Raw genomic sequence first — 21734 nt, forward strand, 5'->3', positions numbered from 1 at the left:
AAAACACCTTGGGAATACTAAAAAATGCAAAGGAATGCAATGTTTTTATCTGAAAATTGTCTTATATTTCACCACACAAAAGACACACACTGTAATCTGTGGTCTGTGGTTGTATGTCTGTGTATTATATGGTAATGTCCTATTTAATTAGGGATTTAACCGAATACGAATATATTATTCAGACTGAATAGATAATGTGTTCTAAACAGATACAAAGATATGAATAGGAAGTACACTATTTTTTTTTTAGAATGCTGGCTGTGATTAGAGGTGTATGAAAGGTGCATGAGCTGTAGGTTTTTATTTTCATGTGGGTGCAAGCCAGTGGTCAGATATGAAGCTTGTGGGACAAACCAAGACCAATGTTCAACACGAATGTCCCAGTGGGTCCCAATTCATTAGAAGATATTGCATGCAGATACAAACAAAAATAAAAACTGCACAAGCGGGATTAAAGAACTGTCCTGCACATATCTCTACTTGAAAACAATTATGAATTAAAGCTGAGGTTGAGGAACTGTCAGAGCCAGAAATCACAGACCATACGGACAGCGCTGCCATGTCTACCTCTGAGGTTTTTTCCTCACTCTTCTTTCTAAAAAAGTCTTACTTGGATATTCCACAGCATTAGAATTCTGTTGTACAGGTAAACAAGGCTTAATGTCTGCAGCATTAAGATAATGTAAGACAACACATGGCCTCTATGGGTCATGTGACCTGACAATGATTCAAATCACAGAAGTAGAGTAACACTGGAGTGAAACATCACATATTTCATAAACGGCATAAATTTTAGAATTCTGCCCTCACTAACACTGAAGTGCTATGGTGGTATCTGAAACAGAGCATTTAAAAAAGATATGACAAAAAATACATGGCCAAATATACTTGTATGAGGAATTGAAAATGTTTATAGAGTAATGCGTTAATCATAGCTGATCAGCCACCAAATGACGTGCATGGGTAATGTTACTAGCATGAATGAGTAAATATAAAAGCATGCACAGTTTTTGCAGTAATGCCTGTTTTTTTTTTCAATAAAGATCTCTCTCTCTTTTTTAAAGATGGTCTTTATTTATTATTGGGATTTAGAGGAAGATAAAACCATGTCGAGCCATTAACGCAGATATTCATAATATTGAAGAGGGTTGTTTTTTTTCCCATCCCTTTTGATTTTTTCCTCATTTCTAATCTTAGCAACAACGACCCGCTCCTGAGCCTAAATAGATTGAGAACACTGAAAGGACCAACTTCTCATCCTGTAGGCACATGGTGATCTACTTTATTTACTTTTTAGACACTGGGATCCACAAACATGCAGACACACAACCAAGCATAGAAAATAAGAACCGATTTTCTGTAGCATAATGTAATTTGGGGAGGTGTGGAAGCAAAGTGCAGTTGTGTGGTGGTAATGTTGGCCTAAGTGGACTGTTTGGCAGAAGCTGAGCTTTTTGCTGGATTAAGCAGATGGAGAAGCATGAATCCATCTGATAGGATTAAACTTTCTGTGGCTCTCTCGGCACCATCTGCTCACCATGCTGCTCCCAGTGACAGACACACACACAAACCCACCACACATACACACACATAGTGAGGAGTTTGGTATTCATACATCAGATGTAACTACGGATACACTGCTGGGACAGTTGCACATGGGATGCGCGTGCTGGCCAGAGTGTGCTGATGCATGTTTCAGTAATGCGCAATTCTGACCTTGAGCTGAAGTCAGTTTTATTGTGTGATATCGCCTTGATTGAGGTGCTGTATTGCATTCAGTGATGCTGTCTGACAGTTTGTTGTAACCATAAATGTCACACTTAAATGTAAGTTTTGGGTTGTACATTCAAAAAATAATGGAATGCCATTCAAGGCCAATATTAAATACATAAATATGACACAATTATTGAATCATATCTTTTCTCTGTTCCCTAGAGCTCATGCACATTGCTAGCTCTGGTAACCTGATAAACTTCCCACCTACTTTTTTATCTCAGTATATGTGTGTGTGTGTGTGTGTGTGTGTGCATAAAGTCAAGTGACACTTGTTCAACAATGACCCTGTGGCTTTTGTTATACTGATGTCCAATCTCAGTCATTATCACAGGTCATTATCAAGCTTATAAAATCACTGAAACAATGCCATCCTGGGGACTGATCTGGGGTCAGCTGCTCCTGAATCTAATCCAGCCTCCATCATAAAGAAATTACTACAGAACTGATCTCTGATCTGCTTTCAAAACCATGCTGTCAGAGCAGTAAATCAAGAGGCATTAAGTTTATTTTAATGTTATATAGTTATTTTTGAGTCTCATACTTAAGCTTATAGCCTTTGACTCCAACAACATGCCAACAGCACATTACTGCTGCTTCTTACACTATATTTATCAATGGCTGCGAATATGGCACATTATCAGTGCTTTATCATGTTCAATATCCCATCATCAGGGCACATCAATTTCCAATTCATGGCCAAATCCTTGACAAGCCAAAGGATTTGAGTAACAGTGGAAATTAAACATGCCAAATGTCTATGAAGCCCATCCATAAACCCTGTTAGGCCAGACTTGAGCTCGAGCGAGTGGCTTTGTGGTCTCGATTTGAGTATTAAAAAGCCGTTTTGCCATATTCCTGGGGGAACTTTTTTCCCATCCTGCACAAACATACAAAGCAATCAAAGGCAAACAGGAAAATGATTACTTCCATTATTCTGCCATTTTTCTAAGAGTATCAGAAAGAAAACTTTTTTTTTTTTACAAGTCAATGAGGCAGAAATAGCATTTTTGAAATGATTTTCACCATCAGTTATTGAAGTGTGGCATCAATTGGCAGTAAGAGGTGGAATTCCTGACATGGTTCATCAGCAGGTTTTCAAGGTGAAAGTATATGGACAGTGCAGTGAACAAATGGTGGGTTGGGAACTTAAGGTCAAAAATTTTTAATAGATACACATAGATGATCTGTATTCACACTTGTGTTACACAGATATTAAGTTGAAAGTCTAAACAGCAGAAAACTGACATACATCAGTATTTTGAGCGAACTCTGTCCCACACTCTCTGAGCAGCACATATGTCCATAGTTAGTTCTGAGGTCTACACACCAATGTATGCCAGTCTAACTCAGACCTGAATATGTAAATGCATTAAAGTGTCATATCAATACAAAGAATGATGGCATGTTTTGTACTATATAGCAAGTCTTTTGAGAATAATTTAGCAGAATCAACCAAGAGGACAAAAGAGCTAAAAGGGAAAGGAATGAATCTAAGGATTGGGGGAGGACACAGGGTTGTGTTTTAATTAATTGTGGTTCATCCTTACTTTCTTTGCTCCGTTGAATACATGACTTAGGAGGTCAAAGCTCAAACAAGTGTGTGGGGTGAGTGTGAAACTGTACCTATTTCAAATTTCTTCCAACTAACACACACACACACACACACACACACACACACACCAAATGTACTTAAAATTAACAGTAAGTTATAATCCGGAGTGTGTGTAGGCTGGGAAGGATCATTTGGAGATGTGTGTCTCGTCAGTGGCAGAAGCTCACTGCATATTTGATAATGAGATAATAGTGTGTGCGTACACTTACACTTGGCAACAAGCCACCGATGGATGCTTGCTCTCCCTCCACTGTGTCTTTCTCTGACTCTCTCAGTCTCACACGCTCTCTTTTTATCGTACTCTCTCTCTGTTTCGCTCTCGCTTTCTCTCTGTCTCACTCTCTCCATATCACCCTCCTCTGTCTCCCTCCCACACACAGCCTGATGGACTCAATCTCGATATTCTTTTCTCTGTTATGAACTAGTTAGTGTGTTTAACCGGAATATCTGATAGGTTTCACAGCATGACTAAAGCATAAAATGAAAGATTATATTTTCCTATTACCTCTCTAAAGCTAGGGTTAAGTGCAGTCAGATGCTAGACTTTTACAGCTAGAGTGGGGAAAGGCTTGATTTAAAGGTGTTAAGCTAAAGACTGTAAAAACTGTAACACTGTAAAAATAGATCACACCTAATCTGATGAAATATGAGTAATGAATGGAATGAGCTAATAAGTAGCCATAATATTATAAATCGGTGAGGTGCATGGTAATGTGCTGTTAACATCGTTCTGTGATAAAGCACTTTGACAGAAGGCAGCTTACCGTGTTCCAAATATGACGGCGTTCCCTCTGTAGGGTCCAGTCTCCGTGCCCTTCGTCCATGTTTGGAGTTGTTGTGCACAAACATGTTGTCCGAGACGGCAAGAACATGCCCTTCTACACTCACTGTGGTCGAGACTACCACCTGAAAAAGGATGTTGTTAAAGGATAAATATCAGGAAAAAAATGGCCTAAACTTGTGTGAAGGAGGGAGAGAATAGGGGACTTACATTTACACTAAAAATGTGAATTATTTTTAATCATTTGGAGAGTAATGGATTCACTTGTACTACTTCAAATAAACTATGTGTAATTGTTTGTACCAATTAAAAAACTTGCACTGTCTAAATTCATCCACTAATTTAAGAATAAATTACGCACGATTATACACACACACACACATTTATATGCTTCTGGCTATGAAATAAACTATATTGCATTATAATGCGTAAATAATAAAAAAAATAACTTGGTGTACTGTTATAGGAAAATAATCAGCGATGGGGTGGTGTGTGAGCAATGTGGAGTTACTTTAACCATCCTGAAGTTGATTATTTTCCAATAACAACACATCCCCAGGCATTTTATTCCTATTGTACCACAGCAATTTACCAGCAAAGATACTTTTTTTATTTATTGAAGACAAAATTTTATTTATTTCTATTTCTATTTAGTGTTGTCTCTGAAACATGTTAGTTCTTGTTGTCATAACAGCTATAAAAAGTTGTTCCCTCAGCAGCCTTTTTTTTCTTTCTGTTGAAGTTTAAAAAAATGCAGCTTGTCATATTACCAAGAAAAAACAAAGCTCAAAGCCTTCCATCCCAAAGACCTTCTCACGTGGTTAAAGTTAAGGTTACAGCTTTACCTGTGAGTGTTACAAAGCACAGACACTGTAGAGTCCTAATAAAAATGCAAAATAAACATGTCGTCTCAGAAAACTTCCCTGTATCAACAGTTATACACGTTTTGATCTGATTGTGTGGAGAATCTGATAGACACATCTCTGTGTTAGTTGTTCCTATAGAAACAATTACATATTAGAACAAGTGCGTTAATATAAGCCTGTGATTTGCTACACAGCCAGCACTTCTGCCCGAGCTGCTATTATAGAAAATGAATCAAAAACCGTCTGACCAATCAGAATCGAACCAGAGCACTGTGGTGCAAAATGTTTATATACATAAAATTTAAAATTAGAACACTATTAGCTATGCACTCTTTCATCCATTCTGCTGTATATACATTTATGCTCATATTTCATTTCCTGTATTTCCTATCACCTGAAAATAACACACCTATGCAGAATGGAGCCCTTTATAAGGAGTGCTGTGATTGCACCGCACAAAGTCTCTAGTCCCATCTGTCTTCAGTACTAAACACACACACACACACACACACACACACACAAAGCACCACTCCACTCTGCCTTTTATCAAAGCCCTCCAGCCTCTCCTCTTGCACCGTCTGCCCCTCCCAGAATGGCCTGCTCTACATGATGGTCTGCTGATAGGGGCTCGCACAGATTAATGCCATTTTAAAAGTAGGCAGCACTTGAGTACCCTGAGACAATATCAGAGCAGTAATAATGGTTTGGGTTTGGCATTGTGAGTGGCATTAACAGCTTAAACAAAGCCCTCTTGTAGCCCAACAAGGAGCCTCTCATTTTAATTGCAGCTGATCTCTGAGAAGAGTCCTACCTCTCGAAAAAGAAAGGATTTAGCAAAGAAGTCTCCAAGGAACTGGTACTCTCCGTCTCTCGCTTTTGCTCTCATAAACACCCCCAGTCTCTTGACTTCTATCTCTCTCTCACACACATGGATTCATCATGAACTTTTCTTCTCGTTTGTGTCAGAATAATGGGGTTCTTCTGTGTATGTTGTGCATGTATATCTGCTTGTGACATAAAACAATCCCCTTAAAATAAACAATTTACTTTCACATGACTCATGTTTAGCCAAGGCTATTAACCTCGCCTATCTATCTAATCTCAATTTCTCTCAACGTTTTATATGAGTTGCCTCAAGATAGTTTGTATAAATTTGCTATTGTGAGCCCATCAATACTATGACAGTTTAAACGGATGACATGTCGCTATCCCGGGCGTCTAGGACAAGGAGATTTCATGGGGCTTTTTATTTGTAGTTGCTTAGTCGAAGTTCAACAACCAAAAAAAAAAGAAAAATCCTACCCATGACTGACATTTGCAAAACAAAAGTCTTCCTTTGGTATTTATTTTTAAACTTAATGCACTTCACAGTGGCGTGATGCAACTCAGTAATAATAGAGCACAAGCATCTCATTCCATATCCCACCACCTGCTGCACTACACACACCAGCACGATTTGCCTGAAGGTAGAACAGTTTTTACTAGGCAGATTAATTAGCTTGCATGGATAACAGATGATCTTTTATGAATCAGAAACATGCAGGTATGTGGAAACACTACATAACACTATAACGCTCCTGCTTACTACATGCAGTCGCTTGGCAGTTAAATATGTAAAGAGAAAATAAAGATGCTACTCAGACACATATTGGTCTGTCTGTTATTCGTCAATGACTTTTTGTTGAGGGGGAAACAAAATGTGCTACAGTAAAAACTTTGACAAACAGGAAAATAATCATATATTCATACATATCACATATGCATATTACATTAGATTATTAGCCTAGTCAATTAGTACTGGGCAAGCACACACTAGAGATTTTACTTTTACTAGCTAATAAATTTATGATTTGTCCACTCTGGGGTTTACACAATAACTCCTTCTAATCCTAAAGTGTAACTTTTGACCTCATGCCAGCCTGAAGAAATAGTCTAGCACCCTTCAAAACTGAAGAGGCCTGTTCATATATAACATGTGCAAGACCAAATTATTAAAATGGTGAGGCTCTATTTTCATGATCATAGCACACATGCAAAAACAAGCCATAAACTCATGCAGTTAAAATATACATACATCAGGCAAATGCAGAGATTGACAGGCATTTATGAGTTTATGATTTACTGAACGTTTATGAGTCACTACATACTAATTATGTCTGATTGCATTGCAAGCAAACGTGTTGGTTAATGGATTAAAAAATGAATTTCTTTCATTTTTCAAAAAATACGATTTCTGCCACATCTGTATTTTGCAATTTGTTACATCTAGCAGGTGGCCGAGAGCTTTATCTGGATAATATGCTTCACACCAGCTCCATCAGCAGGAGGCGAATTACAAGGGGTTTGAGGGGTCTGACCCCCAAAAGAAAGTAAAGTTGGGATGTTCTTAAAACTTGTTTGTTCACTTAAATGGTTTGGGATGCCTGTGCTGCCTAGGCAAGCACAATCTACACAAACTAAATAAAACTAACACTAATATTTCCCCTGTCATGTCTCAAGGACACAAAAACAGACATAATCCACAGCTGCAGGAATCTGTTATATCAGCCCTTTTACAATTAATATTTAGTGATCACTGCCCTGGAGAGAATAACAGCACTTAGTCTCTTCCTGTAATGTCTAACAAGGTTGGAGACGCTTGTAAAGGATTATTGGTCCACTCCTCCATGCAGAACATTTTAAGCTCCTTTATATTCTGTGCATGTGGACTTCACTGTTCAATAGGGCTCAGTTCATTGTAATTTGTGAGATGCTCTCACACAGTGAGTAGCATTTCCACCTCACAGCTCCAGCGCTCCTGGTTTGGTCCTGAGCTTGGTTACTGTCTGTGTGGAGTTTCACATGTTCTCACCATGTCTGTATAGGTTTCCCCAGGTTCTCCAGTTTCATCCCACCTCCCAAAAATATGTCATTAAGTGGAATGGCTATGCTAAATTGCCCTTTGGTGTGAATGTGTGTGTACATGGTGCCCTTTGATGGACTGGTGTCCCATTCAGGGTGTGTTCCTGCCTCACGCCCACATGTTCTGCGATAGGCTCCGGAACCACCGTGACCCTGACCAGGATAAGCGCTTGAATGAAAAATGAAGGAATGATGAATGAATGTTTTTAGGGCTGTGATCAGCATTTTACACAAAATACTACAGTATGAATACCACATAAAACTAAAATTCCACAACCTGTCTCAGATATCAGCAACGTCCTAAAATATTTTTATTTTATTGCATCTTAATGTTAATTACAATTAGAGGAACTGCTGGATGGAAGATGAAGGACCATTGTATTTAAGAGTCACCCTGAGTAGATATATGATAACATGGGGTAGCAGGAAACAGATGTCAATAATATTATATTTGTATACTGTTACTGATATAACCTTTTGTTGGATATTATTTTCATTATATATATATATATGTTCTGCTTGGATCGCTTTAGTGGTATTGTTAACAGCCATGGCAATAACGGTTTGAAAATACTTTGAATGGGAAAAAATTTAGGTTTTTGGTTTTTAATATGAGCAAGAGAGCGAGAGAGAGAGAGAGAGAGAGAGAGAGAATGCAAATCCACTTCTGAGAGGTTTTACCTGAAAGCGCCGCATGTCCCGTGGGTTACCAGCATTCTTCAAACAGTTCTGGTTACACTTCAGGAAGAACTTTAGGAAGAACCTGGGGGAGGGAAAGAAATAAAAGGTCAGAACAAGTAATGGAAGCCGGTGCGAGCTTTTGATGCGGTGCCATCTAATACATGCTACATTCATCAGAACAGGGTGGAGACACCCGACATATAATCCCACTGGTTACAAAATGAAAGAATGGCAGTTTTAGCACTTCTTTCCTTTCCTTTTCCTGTTGGGTTGCCGTTAATCTCCCAAAAGGCTTAGCCACAGCAGTGTGTGTGTATGCGTGTGTGTGTATGTGTGTGTGTGTGTGTGAGACAGAGAGAGAGAGAGAGACCTTCACCAACATGTAGAATAGGATGCAGTTACAACCTGTTAGAATTTCTACATTTCTGTAAAAGACACAGACTGTAGCTATTTAGCGTAATATGGCATTGGGCCTTCTGTTGCACAGAGAAAGATCAGTTTGATAACGAGAGTGAGAGAGAGAGAGAGAGAGAGAGAAGCTGACACATTCACACCAAAACATATCCCTTGCTCTTACACACTTCTTCTCTAAGCCAAAATACAAAAACATGGCTGGCCAGTAGCACAATTTCCCCCAGTCACAGATGGACATTAAAGTTGTACCAGCAAAATACCAGCTGCTTTTACTGGCAGTGGCATAAGTATGCACACAATCCGTGTGTGTGTGTGTGTGTGTGTGTGTGTGTGTGTGTGTGTGTGTTTTCAGGGGTAATGCCAAAGCAAATGCCAACCAATAAAGCTAGAACAGACTCAAACCACACTTTCAGCGTATTTTCCCTCGCCCTGGTCATGCGGAATCTCACAGCTGTTGGTGTGGAGACACACACACACACACACACACACATATACACACACATACACACACACACACATACACACACACACACACACACACACACATATGTTTTACTTCAATAAGAAAAGTTCTGGTTGGAATAATCTCATTGTCTTTGCTTTTTTTGTGTGCCAGCATTTGATATTTACTTGTGTTCTTCTTGGCCATTGTGTGGAATCATAAATTGTGCTTTTTGTTTGTGTGATTTAAAGTGAAAACACACACACTCATCAGAGCATCACAGAGTATCTACTCATTACATCACAGTGTAAATGCTTATAGACATGTTTATGCAGGTTTAACAGATGTCTACCACAGAGCTTCTGAATTTCTTGCGAAATTCCCATGACCTGTTTAGACTTACTTGAAAATATTCTTCCATCATCAGAAGACCACCATGAATCAGGTACATAAAAATGAAATGGATGACCACTGGTACCACAGCTGTGGAGTTGTTCAGTCAGACTAAATTGAATCACCTGAATTATCGAAATGTTGAGTTATTGTTAAACTGCACAGTGGGATCCTTTGTGTCCCAATTGTAAGTTTCTCAGTTAGTTAAAAGTTAAATGGCGCTCATCTAGTGACATATGTGTAGCTTTGAAAGTCTCTGTGATGTTTGCATGTTTGTAATTGACTGGTGATTAGCTGCAATTTCATGGAGGCTCATTTTCATATTAACAGGTGCATATTAATAATCATTTCATTATTAAATATTCCAGCAGGATTTTTAACATTACAGTAAACAAGAGACTAGCCGTATTTTAGAGTACAAATGCCTGTTATCGGAGTGCTAATTGTGGAGGACTTTAAAGACCACTGTTGTACAGTTGAATATCACACATTTGAGAAAAAAATGTACTAGTTCAGTACCTTTTTTTTAGTAACCAGCTTAGGATGGTCTTGCAGCAAGCAGAAAAGGAGTGTTCGATAAATTAATGTCGTTACACACAACACAGACACCTTATGCTTTCATAATTAACAACACAATGCTGACATGCCCTGTGTTAAGGGCACTCCAATTAAAAAGGCCAATTATTACAGTGACAGCACTCAGTGGGGAAGGGGTGTGTGTGTGTGTGTGTGTGAGGGGTGGCCTTACACATGCTCTTGTTGACCTTTCAATAGCACCAGGGATTAGTGGTCAAAACATGATGGCCTTCTAATACAGACAGACAACCAAAACAGGATAGAAGAAGGGAGGAGGGAAGGAAAAAGAGTATTTCCCTGAGTTCAACAAATTCCCTGCTTCTCAGCTAGCAACTTCCTCATGTGTTATGTGTTAAAACACCTTTCCCTCTCTCTCTCTCTCTCTCTCTCTCTCTCTCTCTCTGACACACACATACACACAATAAAGATAGATAGATAGATAGATAGATAGATAGATAGATTCCAGTATGAAACATTTTACATGAGAAAACAACTGTAACAGGTGGGGCCATGGTTTAGTGTAGGAATGAACTAGAGAGGTAATGACTAAAATGGCCCAACTGAGCCGTTACCCTATGCAAATATATATTATCTCTCTCTCTCTCTCTCTCTCTCTCTCTGTCTGCGCAGAATACGCAGTGAGCAAGCTAAAAAAAGCTATAATATTTTGTACAATGTTTTGTAAAAAGTTTTATGGTATTGTCTGACCATAGTGATAAGCACAAGAAAACTCCTACCCAGGGTCTGCTGTACTCAGTGCCAGTTATTAGAACATACTAATTTCTATGTCCACAAAATAACATGCATACCTATGTACTTTAATGATTATTATTATAGACAATGTGAGCAAAGATGCTCATTCAGAAATAGAAAAATGAAGCTGTCTGCTATGTTATGACTGGCTCTCCCACTGGTCTTTCACAAGCCAAGAACAGTGCAGGTTCGGATAAATATTATCCATTTGAAGCTGCTGGAACATCAAATTTTACAGAGATTTCAACATGTTCTTCTGACGCAGAACTCATCTGTCATTGTGACATTACTTATTCAACAGTCTGGATCCCAGAAAACCTTTAAACACTAGTATGATTTGTTACACAGTTTATATAGTTGTGAATTGTGTTAGTGTACATTACTATATGTGGCATTATACAAAAGAACTGCTTCCAAACTGCAACCTCTGCTAAACAGTTCAAACTGGTTGAGAGGTATAAAGTGTCTTGTAAAGTGGTAAAGTGCTTGGTGGTAGGGGTAACGTGGACCTAGGAGACAGTGACCTTTGACCTCCATGTCTAGAGGTCACATCTGGTCATCAGTCATCAGGCTCCAGAAAGCAGTTGAAACCACACAATAAATTGTACACACACATAGACACATATACAAATGCACACAAGTAAAATGAAAGGTAAGTAATTATTCATTCTACATCATTTGCCAACATGCATCATATTTTCTAAAACTTCAACCAAACCCACCCAAAGATTTTAGTATTAAAACGCAAAAGTATGAGAACAAGAATGGGGATACATTTCAGAAGGTAATCTAATTTGGTTGCTAAATTCAGAACAAGAACCATTAATGCTTTTGCCGTAGTCTCACGTGGTGCTAGCAACAGTGCCAGTAAACGAACCCGAGTGAAGTACACTGCCCATAAATTATTCAAAAGCTGAGATGGCAATTATGGCCATGAGCACAACCAACATTAATATTTTATGAGGGCTAACGCATACCTCCAAGTGAATCAGAAAGAAGGAGAGTCAGAGAGAATGAGATAGAAAGAGGGAGACTGAGTCAGAGAGAGATAAAGAGAGAACGATAAAGAGACAGTCAAAGCAAGAGAGAGAGAGAGAGAGAGAGAGAGAGAGGAAAGGTCTCAATACTCTCTTTTTATATTGGTTCTTGGATTGATCTCTGCACCCTTTCTCTTTGCTGTTATCCCACTATTTTCAGCAATCTCACCTTATCTCTCCTTTACTGTGTAGTTTACTGCAGGTTGGAGGTGCAAGAAAGCACCAACCAGGAGATACTTTGCTTCAGGCTCTCAACACAAGGACATGGAAGATGGAGCAGCAGTAAACAGACAACCACACAAACTAACTAACAAACTCACAAAATGGTGATTATGGTAAGGAAGGTGGAAATCAGTGACTGTACAGTACACCACTACATCACCCATAATAAAAATAGTAATGCTTCTGTGCCAAAAGCAAAACAAGGAACACGATTTTGTCTGCGTGCCCTGTTACTTTTGGCATAAATAGTAACATAAAATATTCACCCTTTCCCTCTGATGCAGAATATATTCAAAACACATCTCTTCAAAGTTGGTTTGTTAAATAGGTCAGATATGTGACACAAATGCCCTAAATATGTTATTGTTCATGAATTATTTTATTTTATTATATATATTAAGATACCAAACATTGATTTATTAGCACTTTTATAATTATAGAGACAGAGTCTGCAAAAGGGAAAATGAGTTATTGTCTCTTCTAGTACTTTATGTAAATTGTTGCTTGAGAAGAGAGAGAGGAAGAGAGAGAAATAACACATGGGAATATTATTTTACATAAGCAACACTTCATATGCAGCACTGGTAATTGATCGTCCCAGTGTAGCAGCACAGACCTGTCAATCAAAATGCAGAGACCCTGGAGATATGGAAATCCAGTCTAAAACACATTCACCTGAATTATGTATATTATCATAATTAGTTTTATGAGGTCATAGTTGCAGGGGAAATATGACTAGTACTCGTTGTACTGATACCCTCTTTAAACAGCAAGATTCAGTTGTACTGCTTTTTGGTGTCAAGAACCAGTCAATAGAGGTTCTGTGAAAGAAATATAGATAAATATATATATTTTTTTTTTTTACCAGACACTGTAAACTGGTCTCTAAACCACACACACGTGGATGTCTATGGCTGTGTCAGGATTCTAACTCGTGATCTCTGTGTAAGAGGGAGAATGATTTTCTGGTGTGTCACTCTGGAACCTATTAGCATGTGTTTGAGAGGTAGGAGGAAACCAGAGAACCCAGAGGAAACCTGTGCAAACATGGGAAGAAGCATGGGATGCAAGCATGGGATGCAAAACTCCACACAGGATGTAACCTGAGCTCAGGCTTGAACCAGGAACCTTGGAGCTGTGCGCCGGCAATGCATTCAAGAATTTTGTAATACAAGTAGATTAGGAACCTATACGAATCGCTTTTCCTTGGAAAACTCTGAATCATTTGATACACTTACAGCAACACTAATCCATAGATGTTAGTACTTTGATTGGATCTGCATGCAACATCACAACACAGTCCACTCTCTCACATGTCAAGAGGTACAATGTGACCTCTAGGCATTTCTTTCTTCCAGAAGGACACATCGTCACCACAAACCAGAAAGTAACTGAATGAAATGGAAAGCAGACACAGAATGAGAGAAAAGTAGAGAAAGAAAAGGGAAGGTCTCCTTTGGTGTCTGTTATGGAGGGCTGAAGGCAAACAACTCAATAATTCATGAGAGAGAGATTGATTTCAGGGGCTAGCTCATGGGGTCACGAGGGGGCTGGTATGGTGGGCTAGCAGGGCAATCATTAGCCCCTCTAACACACACACACACACACACGCACAATTACGTTAGGCTGCTTAACAGTTAGCAGTGTAGGGAGTGTGCTATACCTCAGAGGCTGGCTGATTTACTACTTTTGTTTTCCTACTTGCACGTGCTGCCTTCATCGCCACAAATTTTTGTCTGTCTTCTCCTGGTATATTGAGTGAAATATTGGTTAGGAGGAAGATGCTAATTCCTTTAACTCAGAAAAACTTATTCACACAATACCGTATTGGGACAGAAAAGACCCTTTTGGCACATGAGGCCAACTGAAGATCTTGAGAAGGGTTTGAGTGGAAAAGCTCGCTCTTTTGTTGTTGCAAAGCTCCACAAATAATTCATGGTGAGACAAAAAGTAAGCTGAGGATTCCTACTGACAGAAACTGCTTTCACGTCCATCCACTTGTCTCCTCCTGTCTTCCACACAGATAAATATAAAGACACTGTGAGACTGTTCTTTAGTCAACCTGGCATGTCATCATATGGTAACAATCTCACTCTTGAACTGCCTTATTTGTTTTGGCAGTGCTTTCATGTACACAAAGAAAGTGGGGACAAAAGAAGCCATTTGGAGAAGTGGTACACCACTGTAACATTGGAGAAAGAGATTAAGACAATGAATATCATATGCACTTATTAACCATCGTAAGTCTAACAGTTAAGCTAATTCACACCTGGTCCGAGCTGTTATGGAATAAAATCTAAAAGTGTTGAGCTGGCTTTTATTTTTAAAAGTGATGCCCCTAATTAAGCATTAGCAGATAATTTACTCTTCTCGTCCCAAAGAGTTTCTCCAACTGCTTCAGTTTTAACATGACCATCATTCCTTTATTGACTTCCTACTTTTCATATCGGGCACCGAACAACTAGCCTGGGAGAACTGCAGTGAGATTTCCCCATCTAACGCTGGACATGCTAGTTAATTAGCAGCTGGAGATTAGTGAGGATAATGGACAGGAGAAAAGCTCCTTATTATCTTCTGGGATTCTGGGAAAGACTCGCATTATTCAAGAGATGCCATCACCTTTTAATTTGCGGCTTAATTACCACGGATGTGCTGCATTTGGAGTTGGCACTAATAGACACAGGATATTAACGCCATGGCAGAGTAACACTTTTTGATGAGGTTATGTAAAGAATGCTTTAAAATGTGAGGGCAAGAACAGTTAAATTGGAGATTACAGGAAAAAGATGTTCAAGGAGGTTGGTGCTAATGCTCAGAGCACACACAGTTCTGGTACTACAGAAAAGGTATACTCAATTGAGTGTCACTATTAGAAAACATTAGACCAAAACAGAAAGTTTGGGCAATCAATTAAAAGTGGATAAAATATTCATTATTCATTTCTTGACATTTTGTGAGATCTGTGCCCTGCTATAACTTTCTGCATTTATATGAATCTACTAAAGCCATGTATTATGCAACATCAATTCTTCAGCACTTTAGCCTGTACACTAAAAATAAAAACTACTATATCCATGCAATGACAGGACAATTCCAAGGAACAATGTTTAATCATACACAAAATTCCTATTAAACATGGATCTACCCAGTTAGCAATGCTATAACAGTTACTTTATTTTGGTCCTTCAAAACCCGCTCAGTGCAATTTGGCCTTGTTTGCTTCATGTTATAAATAGCTCCAAGCTAAGACTCTCCTCAGGGTCTTTTATTATTTACAATATTTACTTCAGGGGAAGTCATGGCTTGTGTCATATTTATCTTGCTGAAAAATGGGCCTAAGCATGCATTTCGTCCCCCACCCACTCCTCCTACAAAAGGCAATGCGTCCCACTACTATTGCAGCTCATGAAGTGTGTAATTTGATGGGATCACACAAAGGGAGCACAAATATACACATACATACTCACATTTAGACCTACTAACCCAGAAAAGCAAGGGTGTTTGGCCCAAACCAGCTGGAAGGAGGACGGGGGCAGGAGGGGACCATGTGGTTTTAGGAGAACCAGTGATCCATGCTTTGTGTGTGTGTGTGTGTGTGTGTGTATACTGTGGTAACCCAATCCAGGCACTAAGGCAGGCAGAGGTAATGTTACACAGCCTGAAGGCTGCTACATCTGCACCCAGACTGCTGCGAGAATACACAGAGCCAGCAGCCAAGCTCTCACACACTGACATCACTCCCCCTGCTCTCTCTGCTCTGTGATACTCACACTGCCAGAGCGAGGGAGCAGGCTGATAGCGAGATAAGGACAGGTACACTGTGCCAATCCTGTTACACAGACCAGACTGAAAGGGGCCAAATTGGTTTTGGCTCTATCTGAATTTTTGAGACCCTGCTTTTACAAGCAACAGTGTCTCAAAATTTGAAATATGTCAGAGTCTTGTCATTTTTCTACTAATGATAATGGTTTGAAGGAATCATAAGCTAAAAAAATCATATATTGGGATGGTCCTACAAAAATAAGAAGAGTGGTGTCATTTGATTGTCAACAGACTGAATGCCTTGTGCTAGAAGTGCCAATCAAGGCCAGTTCTAACCTCAAAGGTCAAGGGTTGTGACCCTAAAACAGCCTGGGGCAATAATCAGTGGGCTGGCATACAGATGGCTTTAATTTACTTTTTGAGCGAAAATTAGACAAGTTTGCCCTGTTTTTCTCCCACTATGACTCAAACCATAACCTGGATATTTCTTCTTCTTTTTCTTCTTCTTCTCTCTCATTCTCACTTTCTCTAAAATTCTTCCTCTCTGCCTTTCCACTGTGTCTGTGGGCCACGTTAGGTGATCGATGGTGCCGTGTGTCTCATGCCAGCAGCATAGCCGTGGTTAATCCCGGTGGTGTCGGGGGGTGGGGGGCGAGAGGCGAGGGGTGTATGTGACAGAGTCACCATCAATATTACAGAGACAGGTACCAGCTCCCAGTCTGTATGTCTAGCCTAAAGGGTCCTATCACAGCAATCAGCAGCAGACTCAAGTCTAGACTATGTCTTGACCATGATCAAGTATTGGAAAGTTGCACAGTTGAAGATATAGATGTCTAGGACAGAAGGTTTGTCAGAAGTTCTATTGATCTTTATGTATAACACAGGGGGCTATTGTTTATTACTAAAATGGCATGGTGTGTTCTAAAAGTTTATACATTGAACTCTCTGATCTTTTTGAATGTATATTGTAGATATTACAGTGCCTCCAGAAGACCCCCCAGTGACTATTCTTTTTTTTTTTTAAATCTTTTGCAACATCAAATTTTAGTATATTAGAATGGAAATTTTTTTGGCTCATTTAAAATTAAATAAATAAAATGAATAAATTATTTAGATGTCCTCAGAATTATTTAAAAATCAAAAAAAAAAAATCTAAATACTGCTTTAACTGATTATTAACACACACACACACACACACACACACACCCGTCCATTTTAACAATCTAAATTACGATTAGTATTTAATTTTCTTGCACACTAAATACGTTAAACAGAGTACATCTGTCTTAATTTTAAATTCTGTGTCCAATTGTATGCTTGCACAATAAATATCACTGACTGTGGGAGGTCTCACAGCTAACATAGCAGATCAGGTTAGTCCTGCTGTCATGAGGACCAAAGAAGCCTTGAGATGAAGTTGTTAGGAGGAAAAAAGCTGGAGAAGTTTATTAAAACATTGCAATGCTTTGAACCATCCTAGGAGCACTGTGAAATCTATTATAACAAAGTGGAAAAATATATTGCACAATCTAGACACTACTAAGATCAGGCGTTTCTTCCAAATTGAGCTCAATTGTCAGAGAAAGAGTGTCCAAGAGTCCAGCTACAACACTGAAGGAGTTACAGGGCTCACTGGTGGAAATAGGAGAAGCAGTGCAGACCTCAACAATATCATCATACATTACATCTTCACAGATCTGGCCTCTATGGGAGAGTGAGCAAAAGGAAGCCACGTCTGAGAAAGACTAACATAAAAGCATGCCTGGAGTTTGCTAGTGACAAAATCTGAGAGCTTTTAGAAAAGGATTTTCAGCCATTTGTTCTAAAAGCAAAGTGTTATGTTTGGCGCAGGCCAAATACCCAACACTCTGGTAACACCATTCCTACCATCAAGGCGGTGGTGGTAGCATCATGCTCTGGGGTTGCTTTTCAGCAGAAGGAACTGGACACTGTTGAGAAGAACCTATTCCAGTCAGATGGAAATCTGTGTCTAGGGCAAAAGTTTACATCGTAAAAGGACAAGGAGCCAAAGCACTGGGCAAAAAATTACAAAACAATCTGTGCATGACCTGAAGATTTGTGGCAAGACCTGAAGTCTGTCAACATTCACCATCTAATTATGGAGAGTTGGAGAGAATTTGCATTGAGGAATAAATGAAAATGTCAAAATTAAAATGTGCGAAGCTCATAGATACTTATCTGAGATAACTCAAAGCTGTAATAGCTGCAAAAGGACCATTCACATTGAGGGGTGAATACATATCATTTAAGCATTTTTTAAGATTTTTTTATTTTTAAATAATTCAGAGTGGCTTCAGCACCTTGATATCAGTTCGTGTCTATTTCAGGTCAATCATTTATTTAGTTATAAAATCCCAGCATCATGAAAAATGTATCCATCCATGCTTTCCACTAATACTGCCCATGTCCTGTAACATTCCACCATCTTTAAATATTTCACAGAACAAATGGATTCATTCATCCTTTTAGAGTCCATCTCTGTATGTAATTTCAGCTAGGAATCATCCCATTCTTTTTGGAATACAATACAATTTCACACTACTTCCTTGCACAGTCATGCAACTTATGTATATGTGAGCGGGATAAGCAAGGAGAATCACAACTCAAATACACAAACAACAAAATCATTGGGAAAAGTTACAGTGGGATAACCAGAAATGTTAGGACAACAAGAAAGAATTCATTGGTGACAAATGACTCCCGACAAAAGGATGTAGATAAAGCTGTAACTTTGTCTTCCCCGAGTCCACACCTCATTAATTTGAGTAGCGGCCGATGTGACAGTTTCCTGGGCCTGTGCTGGCCTGAGCCGGGAATTGTGCAGGAGTCCCCAAGCCCAGTGGAGGAGCTAATTGTCAGGCACGTAGTGACTGGAACTCCCTCCACTTCCGCACAGCCTGTCTATGCTCTATGGCACAGAAAATAACTAATGAAGCTGTCAGGGCCGAGTGTGAGAGACTGGTCAGGTACAGACAATGCCATTACTCACACAGTGACATAACCTGCAGTTAGACTTCATTAAAGCAATACAGGGGTCCAAATACTGATTGGGTGAAAGGGTCACTGTGACGCTAAACAGAAGAAAATAAAAAAAGGCAGGGAAATGTGCACTGGAATGTATAGGCCTGATGAGAAAGCAATTAAATGAAAAAGGATTATGTACTGATTTCTGAAATACAGGATACAGGTGTCCTATATCACTGAATGCACCAAGAAAATAATAATAATTCTATATATGTATATATATATATATATATATATATATATATATATATATATATGTATAAAAAATTTTTTTCTCATAAAACCATTCTTGAGCTCCAGTCCATTAATTTATTAACCATCTTAAATTATTCTTATTATAACTTATTATTAAGTTATTCATCTTAAAGATGGTGCATGTGTAAAACGGTTTTCAGTGGGGATCCTGTATCCTCAAGATACTTTATATTATATGGTGTGACCTCATGGGACTAAGTGTACTGCTTAATAGGAATTTCTCTCTTTCCCATTTTTCGCTGTCTCGGTCTCCTGCTTGCAACAAACGACCTTGAAAGTCTGCAAGCTCAACTGGGATCTTTTATGGATTTTGAAACAGCCAATTTAACTCTTTCAAGCTTACATGAAGGGCTTGAAAATTGCATGTAATTTACAGACACAGAACTAACTGCTGTTATTCTAAACAAACCACTATGATTCAAGATTATGCCCAGGCCCAATAAAATATGCTGTCAGTTTTAAAATTTTTGAGTAAGACACTCCAGTTGGCTAATTAGAGATTAATTGGCTAACAAACAGATAATAAAAGTCTAAATAATCACTCTATACATGAATGAGAACCAAACAATAAGATAAGCAGAAGCGGAGGTGCTCTGAAGAAAGTGCAAAATGTTCGTCCCACCTACAGGACCGTCGGCATGATGGGACCAACCACAGGCGTGTCGGCTAATGATGTGAACATGGTTCTTAACAAAGAGGAACAAGTAGAGAGGAGGAAGTGGAGGAGTTATATCAAAAACAAACCACCCAAATGGCACGTCATTGCACTGCTTTGAAATGGTATACTGGCATCATGTACAAATTATGTTGCAGGGAAAAACAGACAGAGAAGTTAAAAGGGTCTAAATATGATGAAATGCGGAAAGCTGCTCACAGCTGTAGAGTATACTGCTGGCACGAACAAACACACATGCTACTTCCGAGCACGTCCATCTATTGTCCCAGTGTCACCTGTACTGCTTTCATGCCAACAGACGGCATGTGGGCGTCTCTCTTGCCGAGACCCGCGGATGCCAAGCAGGCAAGTGCCAGAGGACGTGTTGCTGTGCCCATCGTGTTTGTCAAACAAATTAAATGCATTGGAGATTCTTCACCTGCCTTGCACACAGCAACCGCATATGGCTCCCCCGTTCAAAATAAGAAAATATGCATACATTAGCATACCTAATGGCCAACTCTCTCCATTTAATATGCAAATGCGCTGAAATATTACTGAACACCGTCTGTTGTAAATGAATAAATTTGAATTGCAATTAGAATAATCCTTTATAATTAATGAAAACTGTCAATTTTGGTTCAGGAGTAATTTGATTAACAGGATGATGGGCTGATGGCTGAGGCTTGTGGGCTGCAGGGTAGAATGTAGAAGGGTTGTACAGAAGCCCTGACTGGTCAAGGAAGGACCCTTAAATTATTGATTACAGATACTAAAGGGCCTAGGCAGAGAGACAAGTGACAGGAATACTGCCTGATTAAAAAGCCATGCATACTCTTTTGTGTTGCGTTTAATCAGGACCATGCAGTCACCCATGTTGTAATATCTATTCAGATATCTGGAATGTGTAGCCTAAAATCATTCACAAAAAAAGAAAAAAAACAGTCCAAGTCCCTAAACTACAACACTTTGGACACACTGCCAAACATCACATACCTATATATGTTCTGAATACAAATGTTTTCCTACCTGTTTGCACAGGGCAGGAAAGAGAGGAAAAAAGCGGGAAAATAATTAGTTAATTATACAGTTAATTTTGAGGCATATGTTTTCAATTGCAGTTCCTGACAAATGTGCATAATGATCTCTAAACGTGCAAAGAACCACACAGACAGCAGAAGCCTATAGTTATGACACATTAAGCAGGCTGACACAACATGAACTCATTATAAATGCAGAGCCTGAGGGTTTTTTTAAATCATCATCATTATAGGAAAAAACCCATAAACTCGAACTCAAATTGGAATCATTTTGAAATCGTTAGCTAAATATTTAGCTTGAGAAAAACCGAAGTCTTTCTATACATGCGAGTTCAATAAGAGGAAAAATAATTATTAAAAAAGTAAGCATATTAATTAACTTTGGAAGGGAAAGTCCTCCCAAAACTGTTTGAAATGACTCTTTGGGTCACCACTATCTGCTTGCTACTCTACTGCTGCCAGACATATACGTCATATCACAATTACTAGAGTCATATGCTTCACAGCAAACAGAAAGCAATCA

The 21734-nt window shown here is 39.0% G+C and overlaps 1 protein-coding gene across 3 annotated transcripts in view; it reads right to left on the reverse strand.

Moving 5' to 3' along the window:
- Positions 1 to 21734, reverse strand: part of ebf1b (EBF transcription factor 1b) — a 108511-nt gene that overhangs the window by 32812 nt on the left and 53965 nt on the right. For all 3 annotated transcript variants that reach the window (XM_053240068.1, XM_053240066.1, XM_053240067.1), the window contains exons 7-8: positions 8618 to 8699; positions 4153 to 4294 (exon numbers count right to left, since the gene is read on the reverse strand). In XM_053240068.1, the coding sequence (XP_053096043.1) occupies positions 4153 to 4294; positions 8618 to 8699 (224 nt within the window). The remainder of the gene's footprint in view (positions 1 to 4152; positions 4295 to 8617; positions 8700 to 21734) is intronic.

Source organism: Pangasianodon hypophthalmus, chromosome 15 (assembly GCF_027358585.1).
Source record: "Pangasianodon hypophthalmus isolate fPanHyp1 chromosome 15, fPanHyp1.pri, whole genome shotgun sequence".
Classification (NCBI taxonomy): Eukaryota; Metazoa; Chordata; class Actinopteri; order Siluriformes; family Pangasiidae; genus Pangasianodon; species Pangasianodon hypophthalmus.